The 27581-nt window shown below is 31.7% G+C and overlaps 2 protein-coding genes and 2 non-coding genes across 4 annotated transcripts in view; 1 reads left to right on the forward strand and 3 right to left on the reverse strand.

Annotated features, from left to right (window-relative positions):
• LOC149910996 (uncharacterized) overlaps positions 1–5673 on the forward strand; it is a 47970-nt gene extending 42297 nt beyond the window's left edge. Inside the window, exon 9 of the mRNA XM_090119087.1 lies at positions 5609–5673. Within this exon, the coding sequence (XP_089975213.1) occupies positions 5609–5673 (65 nt within the window). The remainder of the gene's footprint in view (positions 1–5608) is intronic.
• A 10172-nt stretch (positions 5674–15845) lies between these two features.
• Positions 15846–15918, reverse strand: TRNAR-CCU (transfer RNA arginine (anticodon CCU)). The gene has a single exon. It is a non-coding gene; the product is annotated as a tRNA-Arg (tRNA).
• Positions 15919–18415: 2497 nt separating this feature from the next.
• TRNAR-CCU (transfer RNA arginine (anticodon CCU)) lies at positions 18416–18488 on the reverse strand. The gene has a single exon. It is a non-coding gene; the product is annotated as a tRNA-Arg (tRNA).
• A 3385-nt stretch (positions 18489–21873) lies between these two features.
• Positions 21874–27581, reverse strand: part of LOC149910999 (WD repeat-containing protein 47) — a 64398-nt gene continuing 58690 nt past the window's right edge. Inside the window, exon 10 of the mRNA XM_090101750.1 lies at positions 21874–23522. Coding sequence (XP_089957876.1) covers positions 23377–23522 — 146 coding nt within the window. The 3' untranslated portion in view covers positions 21874–23376. The remainder of the gene's footprint in view (positions 23523–27581) is intronic.

The following is a 27581-nucleotide window of genomic DNA, read 5'->3' on the forward strand; positions in this document are numbered from 1 at the left end:
GGAACCCGACCGCAGAACTGTGGTGAACTAGGACGACAAACTACCTCGTACAAGTCTCTACTGCTTTGTTTGTATTCGTTTAAAATATATGCTTGTTTTATTCTCGTGTTTAATGTATTAATTGCTTCAACCGAGAATATTAATAATGTTAAGTAAATTTCAGTTTGATAATTCGCTTTCAAAATGTTAGGAATTTGTGTAGGTGGAGAGATGAGTGTTGCTCTTTCACCCTTAGTAGTACTGAACGTATTTGGATGAGATTCTGTATACTAATATAAATAAATAAATAATATAAATAAATAAATAATTAAATGTATAAAAAGTTCCACATGAGCTTTTTATAGTTTATAAATATACAAAACGTTGAGTATATTGTGTGCTACTTAAAATTGTATACTTCCCTTAAAAGCATTAATTACATTATTGCAATTGAAATAAAATACAATTAAAACAGCGATATGAGCAGTCTAGCATTGTTCTTATCTCTTTAAATAACAATTTTTTATACCAAGGACCATAGCACTTCGAAGATAGTAATATTAATATTATTTACCTAACAAATATGTTAGGTACAAATTCAAATATATTTATTTGAATTTGTTCCCAACATACATAATATTTTATGTTTCAGGATTATGATAATTTATGGCAATTCGGTCGGAATATGTAATTCAATTTGTTTGTTTAGCATTTATCAATAAATACTTGGCGGTGATGTACTTAATTACAAAATGGTATTTAAATGGTATTTTATCATTCAAAACACTTCATCTATGAATTTAGAATGAATGTTAGCAGCCATGAAATATAATTTGTATTCAGTCATAAAACACGTATAATTATATTGTTTTACGATGGGTAATAAAGGTAGAATTTTCATAGCGTTAGTAGTAGCATCATAAACATTTACTACTCTTTTTAAAATATACCATCTAAGTAAATCATTAATAATAAATGTTAGATTTTCTCAGAAAATCGTGTTTTAGTTAAATCCTTATGTAGAAAATTAGAAAACGATGTAAATCTTAATTTTTAAATTGGGCTATAAAGTACCTACTAATCTTAATATATATAATTTATCTCCTGTCACAATGTTTGTCCTCAATGTACTCCTAAACCACTTATCCGATTATAATAAAAACGCGGGCGAAGCCGCGGGCGGAAAGCTAGTTACTCTTAATAGGTAAGTACCTACTGTCACATAAACATCGTGTGGTCACATAACCACAAAATGTCATTTAAAAAATAACTTTAAAACTTTGGTTTTGTTTCATTGGTAACATGAAAGTTATTATAATATTTCAATCACAAAAATGAGAATATATTTGTTATCAACGCTCTACAAACTACATAAAGCTTATTTGCACGGGAATAATATAATGACCTATATACACTCATGAGCTTAAAACTCGTGCGTGACTGTTTTAGTTGCAACTGTGATTTATGAGCATAACATTTTATGTAAAACGTAACAAAAAATGCATCACACATGTAGGGTTACCACACAACCGAGATCGAATTCACAGAGATATGCTGCAATTGACAACCCTGTGGTAATAGATGCCTTGTTGTGGTTATGCGTCGATGTTAGAAACAAATTCTTAGTACTGATTTCAGTTTGCAGTGTAATATCAAAATTGATATGACAACATAATATTATAATTTATAACTAGTCACTTTTTAACTTTGGTATTTATATTTTGATCAAACGAAACGCAATATTTGATCTTTAAAAGTTTACGCGTGGGCCGAATTGACGAGACATTTTTACGTCATTTATTTATTTTGAAAACTAATCTAACTTATGTTATTAATTTCATGGTATGTTTATTTTTCTCACCCTGATAAATATTTTATGTCCGTATTTCATATTTTCTAATTTAGGTAGGTACATCTGAAGGCAATAGGATACAATCTTATTAATTAATTGTAATTAATAATTAATTACTTATTTATTAAAAAGAGACAGCTTAAAATCTTTATAAGAAACGTTTAATAAATTACAAAAGGTTATAGCATGTCTTTCTGAAAAACAGCGTCTACGGTCTACGACACTAAGCCGAAATGTATTAAGCTTTAGAAAATATTGAGTCCAATTTTACTTGGATTTATCTTAGCGGAGGGAAACAATTTTGCTTTAAGTTTTCATCGCTAAACTTTTCGCATTTATTCCGAGAACTCGTAAATAAAATCCAAGTTAATATGTCGATACACTGAGTGTATTTGTGTGGTTTTAACTTTTATATAAGAGAGAAGAGAATAGATGTGTCACCTTGTGGTTAACGAACAGTCATATCGATTAATATAGCATAATGAGTTCCCGATGAGTTCTGTGATCGTTCAATAGAAGATTGTCGTCTTAGTATGTGTATAATATAGGGAAATATACCGTTTATTCTTGATAACTACTGCTGCTGCTGATCGTAAAATAAACGTAATTCAAAACTTTTTCTGACAAGGAGTTACGAATTTTAAAATTAATCAATAAACCTTGGATATTCTACTTTATAAATTGAATGCAGGAAATGGAAAAGTTTCTCCGGTGTGCCATTAATTTTGCAGCGTATCTCGATTACCTTCTTCAGGTGCTATTCATCATAACGTTTGTAACAAAGAATCTCAGTCACCTTTTTCTTGATCCATTATCTTCTTATATATAAAAATGAATCGCAAAATGTGTTGGTAAGCGCATAACTCGAGAACGGCTGAACCGATTTCGATAATTCTTTTTTTATTATATTCCTTGAAGTACGAGGATGGTTTTTATGTAGAGAAAACTTAAATATGTACCACGGGCGAAGCCGGGGCGGACCGCTTGTAGTAAATACATACATAAAATGTCTAAAGTATTAGCACACACTTATTAATGTTATGAGCCCGAAAAAAATATTCAATGGTTTTACTTTTAATGTCTAACTGCAGGGTAAAAGTTATTTTAAATTTAGTTTTAAGTATCAAATTTTATTTTTATACTCTTAGAAAAACACGAATCACGATATCATACAATTTTTCCTATAAGTACCAATTTACAAATAAAGTTTCACATGAATCTATTAAGAAAATATTGAATTCTAATTGGGGAAAAGAGTCATATAATTCAGAACAAATCTTGATTGCTCAAAGGTAAGTTTTCCGGCACAGTATAAAACCTACTGGGATATACTTTTCCTGTACTTTTCTCTTTGACTCGGTAAGTAATGGTCTCATTGTGAATATAATTTGTTCACATATTCCTTTAACAAGCTAAGACAATTTTTAAGGCTTTTTTGGCTAGGGTACTACGAAGATTTGAAACGATCTCTTTAGTGAATCACTTTGTCAATCCGACTACTCTGTAATTTATTGAAAAATACAAAATAAAAGTTATAATATACCTATTATACACTCACTTCTTATCTATTACTTGAAGCATATAAGAAAATCTATTGAAAGCTTTAATATCACTCGATGTATCACGCAATGAAAAAGAAGACATATACCTACCTCATAACGAAAACTTAACAGTTTTCAAAATTAAAAGTAATGTAAGCCATTGAGCATGCACATTTCTGAATGCAATCTGTGTAAAATGCCAAATATCAGTGACTAAAAAAGGTCGATTGAATGAGTAACATCCATCCATCCATCCTAATAAAATTCGATAATTATAAAACTATTGGGATGGTAAAATTTCCTTCATTACAAAAATATTCTTCCTTAATCCTATATCCAATTCGAGGGATATAATGAGGTCATATTATATAAAAATTTCCCAGTATTTGAAATTATGTGCCAATAATAACAATAGACACTCCAGCTATAGCGCTCCAGCGTCTTTCCAAACTATACAAGGCCAGCACGCAACGGTGTGAAACTAATCACGTATAGTTTGGAAATAACTTTTTTACAAAGTTCTTCCAATCTATACAACAGTAGTACGCAAATACTCGCGTATACTTTGTAGTGAAGTAAGTAAGAATAGCGCTCCAAAACATACAGCGCCAGTACGCATGCGGACTAATCGTGTATGTTTCGGAGTAAGCGCGGCGTCTTTCCATTGCTCGTGTTTATATTATTGTATTGCTGTTTTTAAATCTATTATTACGATGCATGTGTATGTAATGTTGCGTATATTTTTTGTATCGATGATGCTTTTGTCTTCGTTCCCGACTATACTGCACGACTTATTATTGACAATAGTGCTAAAATGTAAGAATCTAATAAGTCCAGAAGAAGACGGTTGCGAGGCGACGAAGCCCCGCTTCGCGGGGCTCCTATTTTTGTGTAGTTAAAAAAAACACGAACCTAACCTAACCCATAGGTACCCTTATCTGTTACTTATTTATTTTCCTAAGCTTACCTAATAATATTTTTATTCCATATTTTACTGAATCAATAATAATCAAGAAGAATAAAAGTAGATAGATATATAGTTGAACAAGTCTTTGATTACCTATATATTTATTATTTCGCTCAAGCGTAAGTGGTGTAGTAGGTATATTTAGTTATATTTTGCGTACTGATCGTGTATAGTTTGGAACGGAGAAGCAAGCATCCGCGTTACAAAGTATACACGATCAGTACGCAAAATTCGTGTATATATTGTAATAACAAACTTAAAAACAGCATTACAAAGTATACACGAGCAGTTTCCTATGGTTGCGTTCTGGCTATGTATAGTTTGGAAATACGCAGCGCTCCAAAGAATTATGTTATTCTACGAACCATATACAGGGTTAACTGGACTTAATTTATTGCAAATGACCTCTAGTATAACCCCTTTGAAGGATCACGTCGAATTTCCAATCACCCTGTATTGCAATATGCTGTATTATTATATTATATTATTAATGTCGCGAAAACACCTACATTATTTTTTTTAAAGTATCTCTTGTTCATAATAGCATAAGAATTTGAGAAATTTAAAATTCTAAATAAAATACGTATAAAGAAAGCAATGAAGTGTAATTATTCGCTCTAAAAATTGTTTTAAAGATACCGTTCAAGACGTAGAAAATTAAGTCAAGCATTTCCAATTCCAAGTAGTCGAGAAAACGTGCTTTGAAGCGATTGTAAACTTGAATGGAGTATTTATGTGGGTATCTCAAAGTCGTTGTCACGAAGTTGGTTTTAAAATATTTTCCATTCGTCGCAGTACCTGTGGAATGTCTAGTGCAACTTTTGCGTACACGGTACAAGTTTTAAATGAATAAACGAAGTAAGGTATTCTCATTCAATTTTAGTTTCCCTAGATTTTATTGAAGTCATACTAGAATTTATTAAGAAAGACGCACACTTAATTAAGCCGTTAAAATGATAATGTACATAGGTATAGATAATAATGATAATTATAATTAAAATTAAATAAAAAATAAAAAAATTAAATAAAAATAAAATAGTTCTACGTTTGATGGTGATAAATGTGTGTGTGTTTGTTTCATTGTTTGCTTGTCGTTCTTTCACCTCGGAACGGAGCATTGTTATGGTTTTATCTTCATTCTTGTGTCTTGTTAGGAGGACAATTACTATTATTCCCACGGGAACTTCCTATGTGCAAAAAGAAGCTAAACCATGCAAGCTCTAGTAGTTATATACTAAAGGAAAAGCTATAATTCCCTTTCTCCCACAGCGTCCCGCGTGATCAGCTCGCTCTGGATGGAGCTGGAGACGGAGGTGCCGCCCCCGGAGCGCTGACGGCGCCGCAGCGAGCAGTACTACCGGCCCATCACGCGCGCGCGCAACGAGCGCCGCAAGATGTCCGCCGCCGGGGTACCGCCCGCCGACCAGCCTGACATACAGGACTCGTCTCTCTAAATCTTTCGATGATACTTTGATCACTGACAAACAGGACTCGTCTCTGGTATATGACTCGTCTCTATAAATCGGCTTTGGATACTTTGACGACAGGCAACTTTTCTGGATGTGTAAGACGCGTCTTGATGATGATATCTATCTACTTGTATACTTAAAATTTCTAATATATATAATTTATATTTCTAATATATATATTTATAACTTATCAGCGGTTTATAATTTGTGTAAATAACTAGGTACTTATCTACTTGAAAATTTGTTTTATCTGTACGTGTTTGATCGTAGATTTTCAATTTTCCTGATATGCTTTTATTATGCACTTTGTAATAAACTACCTAAATGAAATCTTATCTTTAACATTACTTGATTAATCAGGAACGACTACTGGTTAGGTATTTCCTTCATATCCAAGACGCGTCTTAGTAAATATAATCTACTATATAGGTACTTGCATATATTTACATGTAGGTAGGTATTCGCAGTTTCTTCTTCACCTATGAATGACTGATTTACAGTTTCTTTTTTAGTACCTACTGAACGGCTCAAGTTATGCCGTTCTCATTTCATTGATAATTTATATGTATGTGTACCTAAAATATGTACCCAGCTTCAATTCACGCAAGTATGCCCACGCTCGTCTAATCTTGTGTCAAATATTTGTATCAAGTATTTATGCGCCCTCTTCACAATGGGCAGAGTTGGCCCAACAAATGATCGTCGATGTTTGCCGCCATTACGGCGATTATGAATAAACATCTACAAGACGGCCTATCATGGACAATTAGGCCCTCTACACAAACTACTTTTGTCACAAATTTAGTGGGGTATACCAATAACCCCAGATTTGTAACAAATATTTTGAATTTAAGATTGTAGCCTTTGTTGTATCAATTCTAATATGAATTAACGAAGTGGGCAACGCTTTTATGTGTGTACCTATTAGGCGTCATAAAACTTCAATTATATTTAAGATTAGTTGTAATCGGATATCCTGGTTTCTATTGCGTTCATATTTTCCGATATAAAGCTTCATGAGTTTCTCTAAACCTATAGGTAGTTTTTATAAACTGATTTATATTATGATTTACATTTACATTTTGAGGAAACCAGGTATCCACAGACTTCTTTGTAAATATGTCAATTTATGTAAATCCTTAGAAATCTCTTGTAAATATTGTAATCTGTAATTCTCTAAGAAATAATCTCTTTCTTACTTTCAAAAACACGATTCACGCATACAGAAATGAAAAACTAGGTTGGTACCCAGGTACCTATTTAAAGTTTCTTATTAAATTTAGAATCAATAACATTAGTTTTCAAAAAGTTTTTAGTATTTTGTTATTTGTCGACTATTTTTTTCGTGTCAAGAGCCCATAATATGAGTTTAAGTTAGTTGTAACGTTGGAAATGTACATTATTTTATCACTACCACACTTAATCGTTAGTTAATTTGAAATTGCTAATGCAATTTCACCTAGGTACCAATAATTGTGTAAGCCAGTATACCAAAACTCTTTTAGTCTTGTGTCAAACATATATTTTGATCGGTAGGTTTTACAAATTTTAAGTATCTAGGTAAGTAGGTACTTCCTTATTTGTAGAACAATATACTTAAGCTATTATAAGATGTTTAAAGTCTGATTGTGGAATATTTCTAAATTATTTATGTTTTTGTTTTAAACAATATAACTATGTAAATGTACACACATGTTTCTTTGTGTACATAATGTACTTGTATAGGTATGTCACGTTATTTAAATTTAGTTTCAAATAGAAGTAAAATATAATTTGCAAACGACAACTTCCTTATTTTGTAGAAGGAGTTGTTTAGTCGATATCGAATTAGTTACTGCGCTACAGTTGCACTTGGCTCAAGTTTTTAAAATAATTTAATTTTTGTTAATCTCAATCAACACCTCCATCAAAAAACATCAACTGAGTCACAAAGCGATGATTAAATTAAATATTTAATTAATAATAACAAAATTTTAAAATCTTTATTTTGCCAAAACATTAATTAATGTTCTAAAGCTAGCCATATCTCCACATCACTACATAGTGTTTGTAGGAAATTGCTATAAATACAAATATAATGAATCAAATAGAAGAACTGCAAAGTTTCTTTTGATATGAATACAATCTCACAATAATAGCTGAATCTTTCATTTGCTACATGAAAGATTCCGGTCACATACAGCACAGTTGACTCAAGTAAATTATCCAAAATCCAAATCCGAAAAGACTTCCAAATAAATATCCCAGTTATTTGAAATCTCTTTTTGAAGTAAGTGTGATATTTATATGAAATAGCTTCTAGAGAACTCATGTTGGAAAATGCAGTAACGGTAATTTATTTCAAGCTTAAACCAGTCTATAATTAGCACATAATAGGTACACTGAAGATGAACTACAAGTACAAAGGCTACAAAGTGTTGTTCGATATTGCGAAGTCTTGAAACAGGAAATTAGCAAACTGTAGCTGAAACTAATCACGCATAAATAAAAGCTCGGAAGACGACAACACCGTCTATCTTTAACGCACAGTTGAGACGAGCAATTTATCTCAAAAGTTATAATGGGACAGCATTAACGTCAATAGCACAACGGATGGAATAGTATCTATTATCTCCATAATTTTCCTGTGGGAAACAACTTCCCGCGTACATAAGTGTAAGGCAGTTATAACTTTTGCTTTTGTGTTTCTATCTTTTGTTACTTTTGCATTTAATGTGATTCTATTACAACTTTATCCTATTAACACATTTAGCTTAAAATGTGAATGATAAAGCCTACAGCAAGTTGATGTGATAAACATAGAAATTATTTTCAAATGTATTAGCTGCCGTTTATATCTTAACTACTTGGCGGGTTGTCTAACATTCTACTTAACATCATTGTATAAGCAGTTAATTTATTATAAATAGGTTGGAAAATATTGCACCTGTGAAATAATTATACAAAGAGTCCTTCTAACCTTGACTGAAAATAATAATTTTAGCGATGTCCATCGGCTATACTTATAATCACTCTTATAAAATATGAAACCATCTTTGTTAGCTTAATTGAATTTCTGCATTAACTTATAACCTCTTCTACGTTCTTTTCATTAAAAATTTTAAAGATAAAATGCCCGTTTCTTCGTAAAACACGAAGTAATTAAAATTGTTTTATAAATTTACTCTGTTAGATTGTTATGTTTTCAGGAAGGATACAAAACTATTTCCTATTGCAATAGTTGTGATCATTAAAATAGTTTCAGACGAAGTTCAATATTCGGCCACATTTGTACGTCGAACTGTCCAATATCTTTATGTTGACCGTTCACGACCGATTCCATATTTATTGATTGTCAGGCTGAAAACGTAATATATCAGTAGATATTATAGTCGATGAAACATTAATTTCAAATGTACAGAAAAGATAATCGTGTCGATGGGGATTATCCCATCTGTCTTATTATTGTCATATTGTATTAGCAGAAACTCGAGAAAGCTCTTGGTATTGTTCTTATAACATATAATATGTTATATCTTCTACCAATATAAAGAATCTACGGTAAGGTGCGGTACACCGACCCATCGAGTTTCGCGAAATCAAATGTCAGTTTGCTTCCCTTTGACATATTATACGACATGACTCGAATCCCTTCTTAATATTAGGGTTACATTTTTTATATATTAAACACGAGCTCTGGCCATTGGAAATCACATTACCTTAAAGACACTGGACCATTCTTATAGATTTTGTGTCAAAAATGTATTTCATAATGTATGTATTTAAAAATGTAGGCAAAATACTAGGGGGAAGTGCAGTTGATAAGAAAGTTTGAGTAAAGGGAAATCACGTAAAGAAACCGTTTAACATTGTAGTTTTCTAAGTTTCCAAGTTATGCACTACTTTGTATGCGTTAGCTTCAAGGTTAGGCTCAAGTTACTAGCTCAATGTGGGTATTATTGGAAACATGATAGCTTTTGTCAATGTCAACTTTTGCTGAACTTTCGAGTACCTAAGCTTATATGAGTAAGTTTTGTGTTCATGTTCAAATTGATACTTTTAAATATTTTTTTTTATTTTTATCCTTTATTATATGACTATTCTATTTCTTATGTAATTATAATAATTCCTCTATTATTCTAGGTATAATCTATTAATTTATTCAACATTGAAAATGAAAGACATGTGAAAATATCAAACGTACCCACTACCCACTATAACGCGACTACAGCGAGAGCATTAGCCTGTACTCTCTATAAAAACTAATATTTTGTTGATAAGATTGTTAAGAGTTTGGCAAGGTAAGGTAAATGTAAACAGTTGGGTTAATGTTTTATATTTGAGGAGAACAGGGTAAGTGAGATGTGTAAGGGGTGTATAAATAAATTGGAAGACTTGTATAAATTCAAATCCGGATTTAGATCCATTTATAACTTAACTAATGATAACCATTCAAGATATATAATATGTTGTAGTGTTGCCTGACTAAAAGCCGTGTATCCAATCAGTCACAATTTTCCGCTCCAACACGATTTGATTACGAATTGCAAGCGATGGATATGCGTACAATAACTTTACAGCATTATGTACGTGTGCTTTGTTCTGAATCGTAGATTTCTATACAACGTTATTGCAATGTAAGGCAGTGAGTGGAAACCTTATTTGTAATCCTCGTGAATGCACGGCTTTAATTCAATTACTACCAGCATTTCGGTTACTCTTTGTGCGTTGATTAATGTTCATAAATGAGTGTAGCTCATAGTGATACTGTATTATTATTTCAATATATTATGTCCTAATATCTTAAAAAGGTATCTCAATTACCACCGCTACAAGCGGATTCTAGTCAATGTAAACAATTTGTTTAATATTAATATTATATTGTAGACAATGTTTAACATAATAATCGTAGGAATACTAGAAATAAGTGTTGTACTTAATATTATTGTCTTACGTAGCCGTTCCTATTACCTACCTATTTATTGTGAACCACTCAACATAACCATTTCATAGAAAACTAATTATTTTAATGTGATGTTTGTAGTGAATTAAACTTTACTAACATGTTATACGATATAAAATCGACAATTAATGTTTAGTATAGATACAAAATTATTTTCATTCTTCAGTTAGGTAGGAACTACGTAAGTTTTTAATTAGTTATGTAGGTAGTTTATTCAATGTCTCAATAATTTATAATACCTAAATTAAATTGTTTTCTTATATAGGTAGATACTTATTTATTACAAAGTGTTATGTATTATGTAACTATATTTTAACTTTAATGTAATACCTATTCAGTATTTCATATCAAAACAGTAGGAAATAATGTAATTAAACGATATAATAAATGTTAGTTGGATATGCACACACTGAGTGATTTGTTAAAAGAAATTCGCGACCATATATAAATTTTAATGATTTACAGTATCTTTTATAACGGTTATTTATTTTTTGCAATAAAACATTTTCACCACTATAAAAAAACAATATGCCTTATTTCATATCAAAGATGTTTGTTAATTTACAAAACCTAAAGCATGTTCTTGTTCTGATTCAATATTTCAAATAATTTGAAAGCACTGACCGATAGTTGATTGTTTCACAAAGCCTTTCCAATATGTTACTGTTACCAGAGATTTGCCCATAGTTCTGTCACATGAGGTTCTGTATAACATTTAATCTCCAGACCGAATGCAGAGGGTAAATCTTCAAATCAAACAGTGTGCGCATTTCCAATACGCTTAGGTACATGGTCTATTGCTTACAATATCTATGCGAATATTTCCTGTGTATTCATTATAATACGAGATTTTAACCTTAATGTACCCAATGTTGTTTCATTTCTAATCACGAATTGATGTCTATTTTATTGCTAAACCGTCGGAATAAACATAATTTGTGTTTCAATATTGTTTTATTATTTTCCGATATAAATTTTATAGCCAATTATATTTTATATCGGAAAATCGAAACGCCCACAACACTATCGCAATAATAATTTATTCATCATATTATTTCTTATTATTGTTAGATATCTCACCAAAAAATTATTTAAAGAAAATTTATTCAATTATCAACTAACACCTACACCTAGGTTTAAATGAGATGTTTTTTGACTTATTATTACATAATTTGTAGTTTATTATTTTACATTTATGAATTATCTTCAACCTTTACCAATTAATTATCTCTTATAATTATCTTCCCCTCATAAGTCATTAAGGACTAAGGACTAAGTATGTATCTAGTACAAGTAGACAAGATTTTTAAAATAACTGCAATAATCACTTCAAAAAAATGCACTACCTGGTCCTTAACATCACTCTTTCTGAATAATGAATTAAACAATAGTATGATCATACAACTGACGACTTTAAAATTAATGTTCATCTATAGTTCTTACTGACTTTGTGAAAAGTAGTCCATTTGAAGCGATCCTAATGAAAAACTGCGTACCGTCATAAATCCTGAACAGGTATTATGTATAAAAGTGAATGGCTTTCAAGCTAAAAGCCTGGGAGTGCCTTCAATCGCAATAAAGACCTGGACATTTAATTAGACTATTTAATTAAAACGTCTCTCTTTATCGCAAATAGAAACTTATATTTTAAACTTATATAGACACAATATACCTATATATACCTAAAATATGCAAATGAAACAATTTTAGTAATAGTTATGAATTGCCGAAATTCAAAAATCAATAATATACCAACTGAACGTGTTTTTGCATTTTAAATCAGACGTAAGTAGGTATTCAAATTATAAAATCAAACACAAAATTTGTGCGTTTTATATATCCACTAGCTGCAGCTGCGCTCCGCGGTTTCACCCGCGGGGCTCCGCTCCTGTTGGTCTTAGCGTGATTATAATATAGTAATATAGCCTATAGCCTCCCTCGAGTAATGGGCTATCCAACACCGAAACAATTTTTCAAATCGGACCAGTACCTAGTTCCTGAGATTAGCGCGTTCAAATAAACAAAGAAAGAAACAAACTCTGCAGCTTTATAATATTAGTATGGATAGGTAGTAGATATAGGCCAATAATATAACCAATAATATAGGTTAGGTTCTTAATGATCAGTACTATAATATACATCATAATATAACTAATTTAATACACAATGGTATGCAGATGCTTCTTAATAAATATGTATAAACAGTTGATCGAAGTTATCTGGAACCTAGTTCCTAAGTTCATCAATGTAGTTAGGTATAATAATTTAAATTTTATTATCTTATTCCAAAAAGTACCACAGAATTATCGGGCACTAACATTATTGATGAAATGGATATCTAGGATGAATATCTATTATACATATGCATAGGTAAGTACAATATTTAATTCAAATATCTTAACGTGAAATATAGATATTAATACAAGGTAAGTAGTGTACATATTATATCTACCGTCTGCATATTAATTGATCAATATCAATTTTTTTGTATAGATCAATATCTATACAAACTTTTATGTCAAAGGACACAAAAGCTTTAACATATTTCGATTTTTGTTCAATCACGTAGGTACTATATATATCTGCCTAATAACCCGATTCGATGCTAACCTATTGTTTCATTCTAAAAGGCTCAAACAAAGTTCACCTAACAAAGCATGATAAATAATTATCATAAGTTATTAAAATTAATTCATTATTGTACACAAAAAACTATGTTATAGGATCATTATAGGTATTTATACAACTTATAATACGCCGCCCACAGACCGCCTCGTAGGTTCGATCGAAAAGCGCCTATAACACCTAAATCTGAGTTACAATACTGTGTAATTCTGTTATACCCACCTCCATATGAAACTCCATAACGGCAGGCCGACGTGTTGAATTGGTCGGATTACGTGAACGCAGGCGATATTTGCTGGTCAGCACAAAACCCGAGAATGTTTCGTCCCACATTCATTTTATTTTTACTTTGTGGTATAGTTTTTCAAATATAGGTATATTCATGACGAATACATCGTTATAGCATTAATGAGTGTAATTTGTGTAAATATAATTGTGGAAAATTTAGTTGCTTTGTAGGCCTGCTTTGTTGCCTATTTAAAAAGCTCTGCAACTACATATCCGGCTTATAAATTAGTTTGGCAATATCTAATAGACCTCTCGAGAGGAAACCAATAGGCGACTCGAGCAGCTAATATTATAATCTACACTAATATTATAAAGAGGAAAACTTTGTTTGTTTGATTGTAATGAATAGGCTCATAAACTGGACCTGTACCGGATTTGGACTGGACCGATTTTAAAAATTCTTTCACCATCCGAAAGCTACATTATCCACGAGTAATATAGGATAGGTTTTATTCCGGAAATTCCACGGGAACGGGTACTATGCGAATTTTTCTTTGAATCCGCGGGCGGAGCCGCCGGCGGAAAGCTAGTAATTAATAACTAACTACATAATATACCTACTGAATAAAAAATCGAACTGAAAACTTCATGTGACTGTATTATCGCATAAACGATCGCTGGTTACAAAATAAATAAACCATTGTTTGACGACATAAGTAATTGTTTTCACCAATTCCACGCCCTAGCTTCCCAATTAGCCAAATTATTGAATTACCTATAGCTAGGTTATTTCCCGCGACGGCATCTCGCTACAGCTTATCCCATACCCTTTATTAAATAGCCTATTTCCCTTTCCGGGTCACTCCCTTCTATGTTTTGATTGACGTTTGATAATTGTTTATGCAGCCAACAAAGTGCAAAGTATATGGTTACGATGTTACGTGATCAGTAAAAACTAAGGTAAACAAACAAATTCTATATTTTTTAATCACAAATCTAAAAGTCATGTAGGCATGGTAAGTTAATAAAATAATACTCAGTATGAGATATATCAGTTTTAAACAAATCATTCATCCATACAAAGAAACGAAATACTAAAGAATCCAGGCCAAATGCGTGTACATCTTATATATAAAATTCTCGTGTCACAATGTTAGTCTGCATACTCCTCCGAAACGGGTGGACCGATTCTCATGAAATTTTCTGTGCATATCGGGTAAGTCTGAGAATCGGCCAAGATCTATTTTTCATATGTACCACGGGCGAAGCCGGGGCGGACCGCTAGTAACTATATAAGGCGCAATGGAAATAGATACCTATTTATAGATACATTCAATATCTGGTAAGAATGAACTTTCAACCATTCAAAACGAACTTGGCCAATTATAATCTTCTATATATAAAAATGAATCGCAAAATGTGTTGGTAAGCGCATAACTCGAGAACGGCTGAACCGATTTCGATAATTCTTTTTTTATTATATTCCTTGAAGTACAAGGATGGTTTTTACTTTTTATGTAGAGAAAACGTAAATATGTACCACGGGCGAAGCCGGGGCGGACCGCTAGTCTTATATATAAAAATGAATCGCAAAATGTGTTGGTAAGCGCATAACTCGAGAACGGCTGAACCGATTTCGATAATTCTTTTTTTATTATATTCCTGGAAGTACGAGGATGGTTTTTATGTAGAGAAAACGTAAACATGTACCACGGGCGAAGCCGGGGCGGACCGCTAGTATCATAATAAATACGTATAAACTATAAAACATCATATACGTAACATTGTCATAGGAATATTATCGAAATGCATCTTAGTATATCATAGTACTAGCTTTCCGCCCGCGGCTTCGTCCGCTTTGTCTAAAACACAATAAATTATATACTTAAACCTTCCTCTTGAATCACTCTTTTTATTAAAAAAAAATTATTCGTTGTTTAGTTTTAAAGATTTAATCATACATAGGAACATAGGCACAGAAAAAGCGACTTTGTTTTATAGGTACTATGTAGTGAAGCTACACCACGTAAATCAATTTAAAATATTATAATAGGTGTTTAAGATATTTCTTGATCAATGCAATAAAACAATAATATTTCAAATGATAAAATTGACTAACTTTAAATGATCGCAGATAAAACTTTAAAAACTTTGAAAAATTCACAATTACGATCAAAATTTTTCAAATTTCGAAACATGACATTATTTACATATAAAAAAAAATAAAAAGATGTTATGGTCGAACCCCTGGAGGGACTCGAACCCTCAATCCCCGGCTTAGGAGGCCGATGCCTTATCCATTAGGCCACAGGGGCTTGTACTTGTAGACATGAAACAGAACTTCAGTTTACAGGATAATAACTTTATAAATAAGTTTTAACGTGAAATTATAAGAGAAAAATGGAATTTGCAGTGTGCATCATTTTAAGGACTGTCTTATCTACGTAGTTACGTATTTATCAAAAAAAATGAAATGAACGAATGAACGATAAGTACCTCCAAAATTCTGATATATTTGGATATCCACACCAATACCAAATTTTTTCTTATAAACATTTATATTTTGCAACAACAATATTATAGCGGAACAAAGAATATATATCTTCAATTTATTTATTATTAATATTAATATAAAATATAGTAAATCCTTTAAAACTCAGTAACAATGTACGTTGCGATAAAAGGAAGCTTAGTTTCTAGCTTTATTCAGAACATACATCATTATAACGGTACAAAAGAGGTAATCTTTTGCATTTATTTATAATATTTTATATTATAATATACTACTTAATACCATAAACGCAAACGTATGTAAGAATGTACAGATAATGGGTGTATAGATGTATTCACTCTTCACCTGAAAACCAATGAACCGATTTTGATGATACTTGTCAGTGATGTAACATTTACTGGTCAATTTTATATGAACTATGAATTTATGAGCTTTTCAAGATCACATTAAGCATGTAAAAATTTACTCTGCTAATTCAAAGTTCAACATACCTACAACGTCTGTGGTTTATTTCGAACGCTTGTAAATAAATTTTTTTATGATCGTTTCAGAAATGCACCGACCGACCGATTGTTTTAAAATATTCCTATTTATACATTAAACAATAGTAGTATACCTAGTTTAAAATGAATCTGCACACACATAATGACTGAAAATATTAAATATTATAATTTAAGTTTATAATACAATGCATGTTATTAGGGTAACTTTCTTTATTTTTTTTATACAGTGTGTCCGGACATGACATACCGATATTTGAAGGGGCTATTCTCCAGGTATTTTTATCCACACTTCAACCCCTCTACAGTCCCCTACCTCACCCCCCTCAAAATGGTTTTCGAATTTTTTAAAGTATGTTTCATCACTCTTATCAATTAAATTTGTTTAGTGGTCCCTAGAATAACTTGTTATTGTTCAAATAAAACCAAATTTAGTATTTTGTGACACTCACTTTCGAAGTTATTACAATTTTCATAAATTCACTATCCAAATTGATAGGTTTGCCATTTTGAGGGGGGTGAGGTAGGGGACTGTAGAGGGGTTGAATTGTCGATAAAAATACCTGGAGAATAGCCCCTTCAAATATCGGTATGTCATGTCCGGACACACTGTATACATTACGATTTATCGACACATGATAGTAGGTAAATTAATATTAAAAAATCCACCTATTACATCAAAAGAACAATCTTGTATGCTACACAACAATGTCTGACATGAAGACACTACCCATAGTTGTACTCATACTAGCGTTAGCTACTATTTAGTATTCTGTGCGCTTATATTACTACGAAATAAGAAGACACACCTGCCCTAGGTATACAACGATTCAATATAGTTTAAAATTCGCATACATTTCTAGAATAACATTATCAGTTAATTAGTTGTTAGTAACTAAAAGAACACTGTTATCTTATTGAACATGTGTACGACGTATTTTCTTAGGAGAAAAATCAGTGATAATATTATGGAATGCACCTATGACCCCACCCCACAAGAGGGTTATAAAAAAGTACATAATTAAAAGATTATAATTACTTGATAATTAAAAAAAAGCACACAATAAAAACACATACTTTTAGAAGCACAAAATATAGCTATAAGCAATGCATAGAAAAAAAATCGCAACTATACAAAAATTAAAAAAAAAAACAATAAATCACGCCACCTGGAGGGACTCGAACCCTCTCCCCCGAGCCCCAACAATCGCTCGGTGCCCTATCCCTTAGACCACAGGTAACTGTACTTGCCCTCTCGAAATTTTGGACCACTTTCGAATTTTCGATGTCGAATTTTCGCGTTTTCTAAACTGCAATAAATCAAGCTAAAAAAGGACGTTACGAAAATGTAGTTATGGGAATTAAATAAGAATATTTTGTTTATATATCCTTTGTAATTACTAAGTAAGGGGTTTTATAGATCAGCGCCATCTCTGCGTTTATACCCCATTTGAAATACAAGGGTGAGTTGGGGGCGCTTCAAACGAAATGTACTCTTCAGGCTGTATCGACAAGCTTGTTTCAATGCTAATTACCTACATTTCACTCATATATATTGAAATAAAATTTATTGTACTTTCTTGCTTTATCTGTATAAGAATAATAGAAAATAATGAGAAAGAATATACATTTCCTGAAACTCATAAATAAACAGCAATGCAATAAATTTTTAAACCTAAATGTTATGATTAAACAAAAAGTTCTATGTACAATATAGTACATGTTATTTCAGATAGTTATGTACTAAAGACATAGTTACAAATTATTGTACAAATAAAAAACAAAAATAAAATAGATATCTACCCCTGGAGGGACTCGAACCCTCAATCCCCGGCTTAGGAGGCCGATGCCTTATCCATTAGGCCACAAGGGCGTTGAGAAAGGGTATAAAATTATCCTATACATATTTATTAAGAAGGTTTAAACGGTCAAAATAAATATGTATTATAAAACACATTTTGAAATGCCATCGCAAAGCTTTTATAAATTCGCAAAGACAAATATACAAATTAAAAATCACATAAAATAGATGTTAAAAACTATAAGTTTCGCATTTGCAACTTGTTACCTTAATTCCTGCACTGCCTTAATCTAGATAAGTAGGTTATAAAAATACTTTTAAACCTTTAATACTTAAGGATCAAAGTATTAGTGATTAAAAGCGGTTTCCCGTACGAACAATGATTAGGTGGTAGGTAATATAGAATATATTATTTAATGAGGGTATTTGTAGAAATTATTATCGTTTACCAATTGTACTTTTATTTCTCGTATTCCGTCCTCTCGTATACTTCCTTGTTCTTGCATTACATTCTTAAATTGTAAAGGGCTTGAAATAAAACAAGTATTTGTAAATAAGTATGTATTCTTACACCAAAATGGATACATTGTTAACGAAATTCGGTTTAACAAATATGTTTTATCAGCGTACGACACTATGTTAATCGTTACAATAAACTTCGCACACAATCAAACTATACATAGAATATATATCATTATATAATGTTTTATGTGCATTGAAGACCTAGCACAAACATAGATCGATCAATTCTTTTGTAAGTACATCAATAGATTATTTTTCCAATTATAATAATACTTTGTGCAAAGCCTTTCACAATTTAATTGCGTTACATGTCACTAACATACATAATCTTTAAGATTATCAAATAATTCATACTTTTGCTATGTTAAGCGCATACATCAAAGCTTTATTCGATTTTATTTCAATACTCGGACTTATAAGTAGCAGCTGATGTATATGAACTAGTATATTATTCAAAGTCACCTTCTATATAAATACTGAATACGGATAAAATTACAGAGATTTCGAACTCAAGCACTGAAAATATTTATTTCAAATGATCACCTAGAAAGTGATTATTTTAAAATTAAGAAGCCAGGGCATCACTACACGAAGACACATTATTGAACTCAAACCTGCATACTGTTTTTATTATTTCCATGCGTTATCTTACTTCCAAAAATACCTAAAAGCTAAATTGAAACTAATTGAATAATATTTACGCTGCGCTGAACTTCAAAAATGTTCACAGTAAACTAAAAAATTCGCGGCATTTTTGGGTAGTGTTTACTCAATATTCCTGTTCGAATTTGTACAACTATTTTCATTTTATCAGAGTTATTTGTTGAATTCGGAGAACACTGATACACAACGAGCGAAGTCAATTTCATTTTTCAATACGACCAATCACGTATATTTCTGTACATACCCCTCTTAGGAGCAACTCGAAAATATTGCTAGTTTCGACTCAACAGTATGACAAGTTACTTGATTTATTGCCTTTTGATAGAGAGCGAATTTACTTGTTGGCTACACAGACGTGGTTGGAAATTTAGGTTAATTTCTATTTCGTTGCAAATATTTAAACATTGAATTTATATTTTTGGTTTTATGGCATTCAAATGCTTTATAAATATAAATTTATAAAGAATAGAAAAAAATCGATCACGAGGCGGGACTTGAACCCGCAAATGAGTTGGTAAGGCATCCGCCCCGGAATGGCGCGAAGGATGCGGGTTCGAGTCCCGCCTCGTGATCGAATTTTTTCTATTCTTTATAAATTTATAATATTTAAACATGTTTAAGACATAATAATTAGTGTCAACTTTAAAAGATGTTTAGAGCGAGCGCGCACGAGCAACTTTGTCTCCGCAACTATTTTGTCTCTCCCATCAATTGTATGGGGAGTTGCGTCGCTACGTGCGCGCACTTTCATTTTAGCCCATGGGTGGAGAGACAAAATAGTTGCGGAGACAAAGTTGCTCGTGCGCGCTAGCTCTTAAGTGCATCGAAATAATAATAATTAAATTCCGACATTTCAACCAATAAGAATAGGATCGCAGCACAATAAATAGTACGCACTACGCAGCTATTGGTCATTATAAGAACACGAATATAAGGTCTGATATTTGATTGGCTTGTTTTATGCAAATGTGTGATGCCCGGGTTCTTTTGTATTGTATTCGAACGAGTATTATATTGATAGAAATTTAGTAAAAATCAATAACCTTTTGAATCTATCAGGAACAGGAATTACGTGGTTGCCCTGTAAATGGGTATACTAATAAATATTTCCCTCTAAATGCTCTAACGGCTATGCTTATAAAATCTAATATAAGTCACAGTGTTGCAACCTTTCCTATGTAATTTGCACATACACCTACCTACACAGCGATACAATGAAACATATAATTTACAAGTTATTGTTCTGTATTCCTATTCATATACGAATAAATAGTAAGAATTAAAAAAATCACTGGTTCTTGAGATACAGGTATTTTGTGACAAATTTAGCATACAAATTTTATCTTAAAATAGGTTCGCGAAATATTTATAGAAAACAATTAATAATAGAAAATTAATTAAAGCTTAATTACATCAATTCAAGAGTACAGCTAGAATATAACTTAATCCGTTTATTTTAAAAAATCAGCAATAATAATGTTTTAAAAATTTAGCGATAAAGAACTGTACTTTCAGACTTCTCATTAATTTACCAAGAAATGTCTTGCAAGTTTTAAATGTGACTTTAAATTCTGTTTGTTTTTATTTTATATTTCAAATTCACAAATGTGAACGATACATGTAAAAGCCTCAAAATTTGTGAATAAAGGCGTCTATAACTATTACATATTACAAAATTGTGACGAACATCACAAACTTGCGTTATTAGTAACATTACAGTACTCTTAAAGCTCATTCTTAAATCGTAAACAAAATAAACATCGCATTCATAAAAAACTAAGTGCTAGCGAACATGCGAATATGAGATTAGTAAATAATACATACAGTGAGTACTAAGTATAGTGTAAATCATTTTAACTTTCCATAGACATTAATAATAATTAATCGTTGAGAAAATTATCTATCTACTAGCAATATCAAGACAATACACGTATACGAGATGAAAACGCTTACAAAGGGAAGAAATAATTCACCCCAAATATATCGTGTAAGCAATTTGTTCTCTTGCCTAAGAGGAAAAAGTCCTTAACAACATAACGTCAGCGAAGGAATGATTCTAACTATTCGGATACAGTGTACTATTTGGTAATATTACGCCAATAACATATCAAAACTATACGTGAAAATATCCTAAGTTTCCTTGGTTTTAACGCACCGTTGGACAAAAATAAGTTAATTTTACAATAAAACATAGCATCACAACTCATTCCGTTCAGATGAAACACACCTATGAGTTTTCAAAGTGACGATGTGTGTGTGCGTGTATAATAATGCGTGTACGTGCACGCACACATTGCCATGCGATCTTAGACTTACTCAATTGTATACATAGCACAGTACTTAATTAGTTTTAATTACAGAGTATTTGTGCACATCAAGTATCATTATGTAAGCATCGATTAAACTATCGCGACATGAATTCGCAACGCACAAGCCATTATATTAAAGCATCGTTAAATAAACTTAAAACTAAACTATTGCAGTAATTTATAGAAAGATCTATTACGTATGATGTGAAGAAAATCCGTTCTATTTCAATGTAAGATTTATGATTAATCGAAACTCCATTATTATTAAAAATAGTTCAATCAAATTCTACGATGAATTGATAAAAAAAATTAAAAATATCAATCTGAGTGTCGTTAACTGTATTTACAAATACTAAAGTCTATCGAATAAAGTGGAGAAAAAATAATTAATAGTATTTTAAAGATAATAATAATAAATTCCTGGTAGTTATACAAATCTTTTAAAATCAGTAAATTAGATGAAAACATTTATTAGTACAAACATCGACTTGCGACAAAAAGCTATTCCACTAGAAGACAATTGATTCGCTACTGAAGCTATGGTATACGTAGTTAAATTATACAATCTAATCTAATTTTTATATAGGTAATTCTATAAATCATAACTAACAAATACTATAAAGCCAGTGCAACTGATTCTAAGTTCTAAAACATTCTATATCAACCAGAGTGCTGTGACGACGAAGCATAGTTAAGTAAAAATTAAGATTCATACATTTTATAGCAATGTTTATATTTTGCCATGGAAACCACATCGCAGAACTGTAAGTACGTTAAGAAATATATATAAGAGATTTAATGGCTGAATGTTCACTCGGCTCATACTCATAGCAAGTAATAAAATAGTATCTCCGTAAACTGTCCGTAAAAAGGATATTTCGAGTAGATTGAATACTGAGTCGTTTGTTCTTAATGCTGCATTTCTAACATAGACCAAGAAACGGCATTTAGCGTTACACCCATGTATTTGATAGACCATTGATTCGCCCATACTATGTACCAACCGATCGTGGTACCGAGTGCGCAACACTTAAAAGGAATTCTCTTGACACACATATTCACATCAAACACCAATATAACATTTATCTAAACATTTATTTATCTAAGTATAATGTTCGCAAATAGGGACTTCGTTGCCATTGGTCGTTAATTTAGCGCCATATTCGGGAACGAATTACAATAATTTCCCTTACATTTTTCCAATTATAATTTATAATAATGTAAATTTTAAGTATCTGCAACATTTGCAAGCCACTTAGACAAATTGTGCGTACGGTAATTACTTCTAAACTCATTAATGACCAACATTGAGGCAAACAGTCAAAACTTTCCTACATGTCAATTTGGGTGTCCAAAACAGTTGAAACTGGGAAAAAAATCACAAAAAATGCTATCAAATGAAATGAGAGATGTCACCAGAATCCAAGAACAAATCATACGTAACTCATAGTTTAACTTGGTCCAGGTTAAACTGGCGGTATGGTCCACAGTACTGCGGTCTTGTCTGCTGACGTCGAGAGGAAGGAAAAGTCGTCGGGATGCCATCTTGCTGATATCACTTTGTCGGGATGCCTCGCGACTGGCACGCTTGGGAGCGCGCATGTTAGATCACCTGAAAAACGATCTGGTTATAATAGTTGGTAATAGAACTGATCAATATGGATAGTTGAGTCCTAAATCGCCGGTACAGCCTGAAAATCAGCGCTGCTTTTGTGCAGCATTTTGCTGAGGCTGTATCCGTTTGCCTAATTGTAAGATAAATTGTATAACGTGTTTGGCTGTTTTTTTTTTTTGCAATAAATTTCTTTTCTTTCTTTCTTTCTTTTTCTTTCTAAAGTTCTATGTGCTGGTTAGTAGGACAGTGTTTATGCATTTACAATTGGATGGTTTAAATTACAGATCATGATGAAACTTTTGATCTTTACGAGAATATCTTTTACAATAGATAGCATTAAGGTTTGGAAAAATCCAAGATTATAGTTAACAATGACAATAAAAATTTAGTTAATAAAATAAATGAAAAATAATTCTGTATTGTACAAAAAAGTTATAGTGTCCCATTAGGGACCTTTTGTAATTTAGACCCCATCAAAATTTCCTCTAACGCTGTAGCTCGGACAGCATCAGCATCTTTAAAAATTATTGTTTAAATTATATTTGTTTCTACAATTTTTTTGCCGAATTTCATTAAATACGGATCAAGGCAACTTTCAATCTTATTTACCATACATATGACTACTCCATTAGCAAAAAAGAAATAATAGTAATATGAGGCTACCGTTTGAAGTCAATTCAATGACGCAGCTGGAATGAAGCCATAAGGGCTTTACTCTAATATGTATGACAAAGAAACAATAAGATTAAATTTGTGAATATATGAAAAACTTTTATCTTCTTTCTTTATATATAAAGATATATTCGATTCATTTTTATCTTCTTCTTATATATAAAAATGAATCGCAAAATGTGTTGGTAAGCGCATAACTCGAGAACGGCTGAACCGATTTCGATAATTCTTTTTTTATTATATTCCTTGAAGTACGAGGATGGTTTTTACGTAGAGAAAACGTAAATATGTACCACGGGCGAAGCCGGGGCGGACTGCTAGTCTTATATATAAAAATGAATCGCAAAATGTGTTGGTAAGCGCATAACTCGAGAACGGCTGAACCGATTTTGATAATTCTTTTTTTATTATATTCCTTGAAGTACGAGGATGGTTCTTATGTAGAGAAAACGTAAACATGTACCACGGGCGAAGCCGGGGCGGACCGCTAGTTTGTTATAAATATGAATTTATATGACGCAATATCTCTAAACGTTTTATCCACATATATCCAAAAGATAACAAGCACTATAATCGACTACAACGCGAAAGTTACCTCTTTGTAAATGTTTATTAATCGTGCGCCAAAAGCTCATTGACCGTAAAATATTCAAAAACTACAAATCATTATAGCGGCTTTACTATTCCGACCTAAATTGGACTGGTTCAGTAATTGTGTACACTCACAAAAAATATTGTCGCGCATAATATGCATCGCTTGTGACACCACGAAATTGTCACAATCTCATTCCGTTAATGCTAACACTGATATAATAAACGCTATAACACCAATGATATTATATATAGAAACAAGAGGTAGATACGTCATCAACGCACTAAAACTGATTCCGTGAATTGGTCCTATTTGGGACCAATGCAATCAGTCAGATTGTCACCGGTCCCAGTGAGCGTATATGCCGATAGGTACATTAAAGTTGTCGAAAATGCCTTCCTGTGTGTTTAGAAAGTGCACGTATTCGTGCAAAAAAATAAAAGATAAAGGAATATCATATTATCACAGCAAAATATATAAAATTATTACAGTTTAAGAGTAAAAATAACAATTTACAATTCTTTATGAATGACACTTGCTTGACACGTGTATTGAAATAATGAAAGGGATAAAACATTGCTTCAATCACTAGTGTGACAAAGCTAGCGTACACTGTGTTCAAAGATTATCATGTAGATACGATTATTGAAAATAGAACGGTTATTTTATTAATTTCGATTTTGGTAAATACTTGATTATTTTTATATTTAAATCCACAGTTTACATCCAGTGCATATAATTAACAAATATAGCTATTTATTATATACAATGAAATCGTGATGGCAAAAATGTTTGTATGCAATAATAAAATGATTAAATATAAAAATAAAATGATGTTGAATATACGTAAACATTAAAGAAAAGATTATCGCTACTGACGAAAAATGCTATTTGCTTTTCTGTAAATAGCTATTGAACATAAATTTTATTTGTGTTTTAGATAAAAAAGGCTTATTACTTCATCCTTTCTTTTATTTCATCCTTTTTTTCATCTAGGCACCACCATTATTATAATTATCCTAGAAGTTGGAGTGATGACCTTGTACGGGTTTCGGGAACTGCCTTGAAACGAATAGCGTAAGATCGGTCCTTATGGAGTTCTATAAGGAGGATTATGCAGTATGCTCAGCAGTGGGTGTTTATCGGGTCAAATGATGATGACCGAAAACGAACACCACAGCTAGTAATAAATACTTAATACAATTATATCTCCAAAAAAAATTTTTTTTTTTTCATTGTAATACGACATCATAATAATCATAAAATAGTAAATGAAATTGTCACATTTATTTACTTGTGCAGGAAACCTAACATCTATATTCTATAACATTGAACCTTCTGTGTCGTTAGTCTATGCCAATTACCATGGCAACTATTTGTTTATTTATATTTAATTGGCGAATTCTTATGACTTTTGCTTACACCTGCGCGGAAGTGACAAACTATCTTTGTCTTTTTTATTTATATCATTTTATTAGAGCCATCTCTCTTATACAGTCTGTCAATGTAATAAATTAAGTAAAATGAAAATTGTATTTGTGTGTGCCTGACACTGCATATGAAGCATTTTTTTTTATATATTGTGAGTATATAACGTATCTATACATAAAATATCATTGTATAACACTGTTTTTTCTTTTGTTTGTAGACATTTCACAACCACTTTCAAACGAGACAAAAACCGACTTTACGTTAATATACAAAATCGATACAAAGAAAATACAGGCAATTAGATTGGAAAATGAATATTGAAATTATTCAAATGTCTCTCAATAGACGAACATGTTATACACGTATATCTGGTTCACCGTTGAGTTACATTCATAAAGCGAAATATAAGAAACGTAGCATTTAAATACGAATTCTGGGCAAAACTACGGTTAGCGGCAACGTTCCCTTCGTGCCCGATAACAACAGTATACGGGATAATAGACCTTTATTCGACCAATCCTCTTATCTCCGTAATCCAGCTACCGAGTTTGATTTCTCTCCGTTTGACATGCCATAAATTACAACAGCGATACGACCAAGTCCATTATTACTCTGTATTTACTAGTACTTCCACTTGTACCAATAACGTCACGTCACAATAGATAGACAGTGTTATTAGTATGAAGCGATTTCTCGTATCCTCTAGCGGGCATGAAATGACAATCTTCTATCTTTATATCTTTTTTATAGACCAGTAGATAGAAGCATCCCATATTTTTTCCACACACGTTTATTTGTGAGATCGATGTGTGCTCAGTTCACTCTCTATATCTTCGTAAACACTTCGGGATTGAAATAAAGTGATCCGTGAAATCTATCGAAGACACATAAGACTTGATAGGTTCAAGTCATAGAGAGGATTCCAGTTGAAAGGGAAATTTTCCTTCAGCAAAATTCACTGAGAGATATTTATGGCGCGGAATATCCATACTGTTTTATATTATTTTCAGCAAAGATTGGTCTCAATGTCAGATCTTATTTTCATTTGAGTTGTAAATCAATAATTGGTATCCTGAACCAATAAACGTCTTTGACACTGTGCTCCATTTGGGTCAGTGTAATAACGCTCACAATATCAACACAATCTACGTATAACTCGACCACAACGAGTGAGATTTAACGGCTTAACTATGTCGAATAGTTTAACCAAAATAGTACGAAACTTTGATCCCTGGCGGACTATTTGGTTAACCTTTAACTTTGTACCAATTATGGAACAAACCAGTTCTTAAGAATATGGAATAATAGTGAATTCTTATTTTATATGAAAACTGTTGACGCCGTAACTTTTAAGTGTTCTA

This window comes from Colias eurytheme, chromosome 1 (assembly GCF_061535395.1).
Source record: "Colias eurytheme isolate Ceu_HAF_F1 chromosome 1, ilColEury1 Martin Lab GWU primary, whole genome shotgun sequence".
Taxonomy (NCBI): domain Eukaryota; kingdom Metazoa; phylum Arthropoda; class Insecta; order Lepidoptera; family Pieridae; genus Colias; species Colias eurytheme.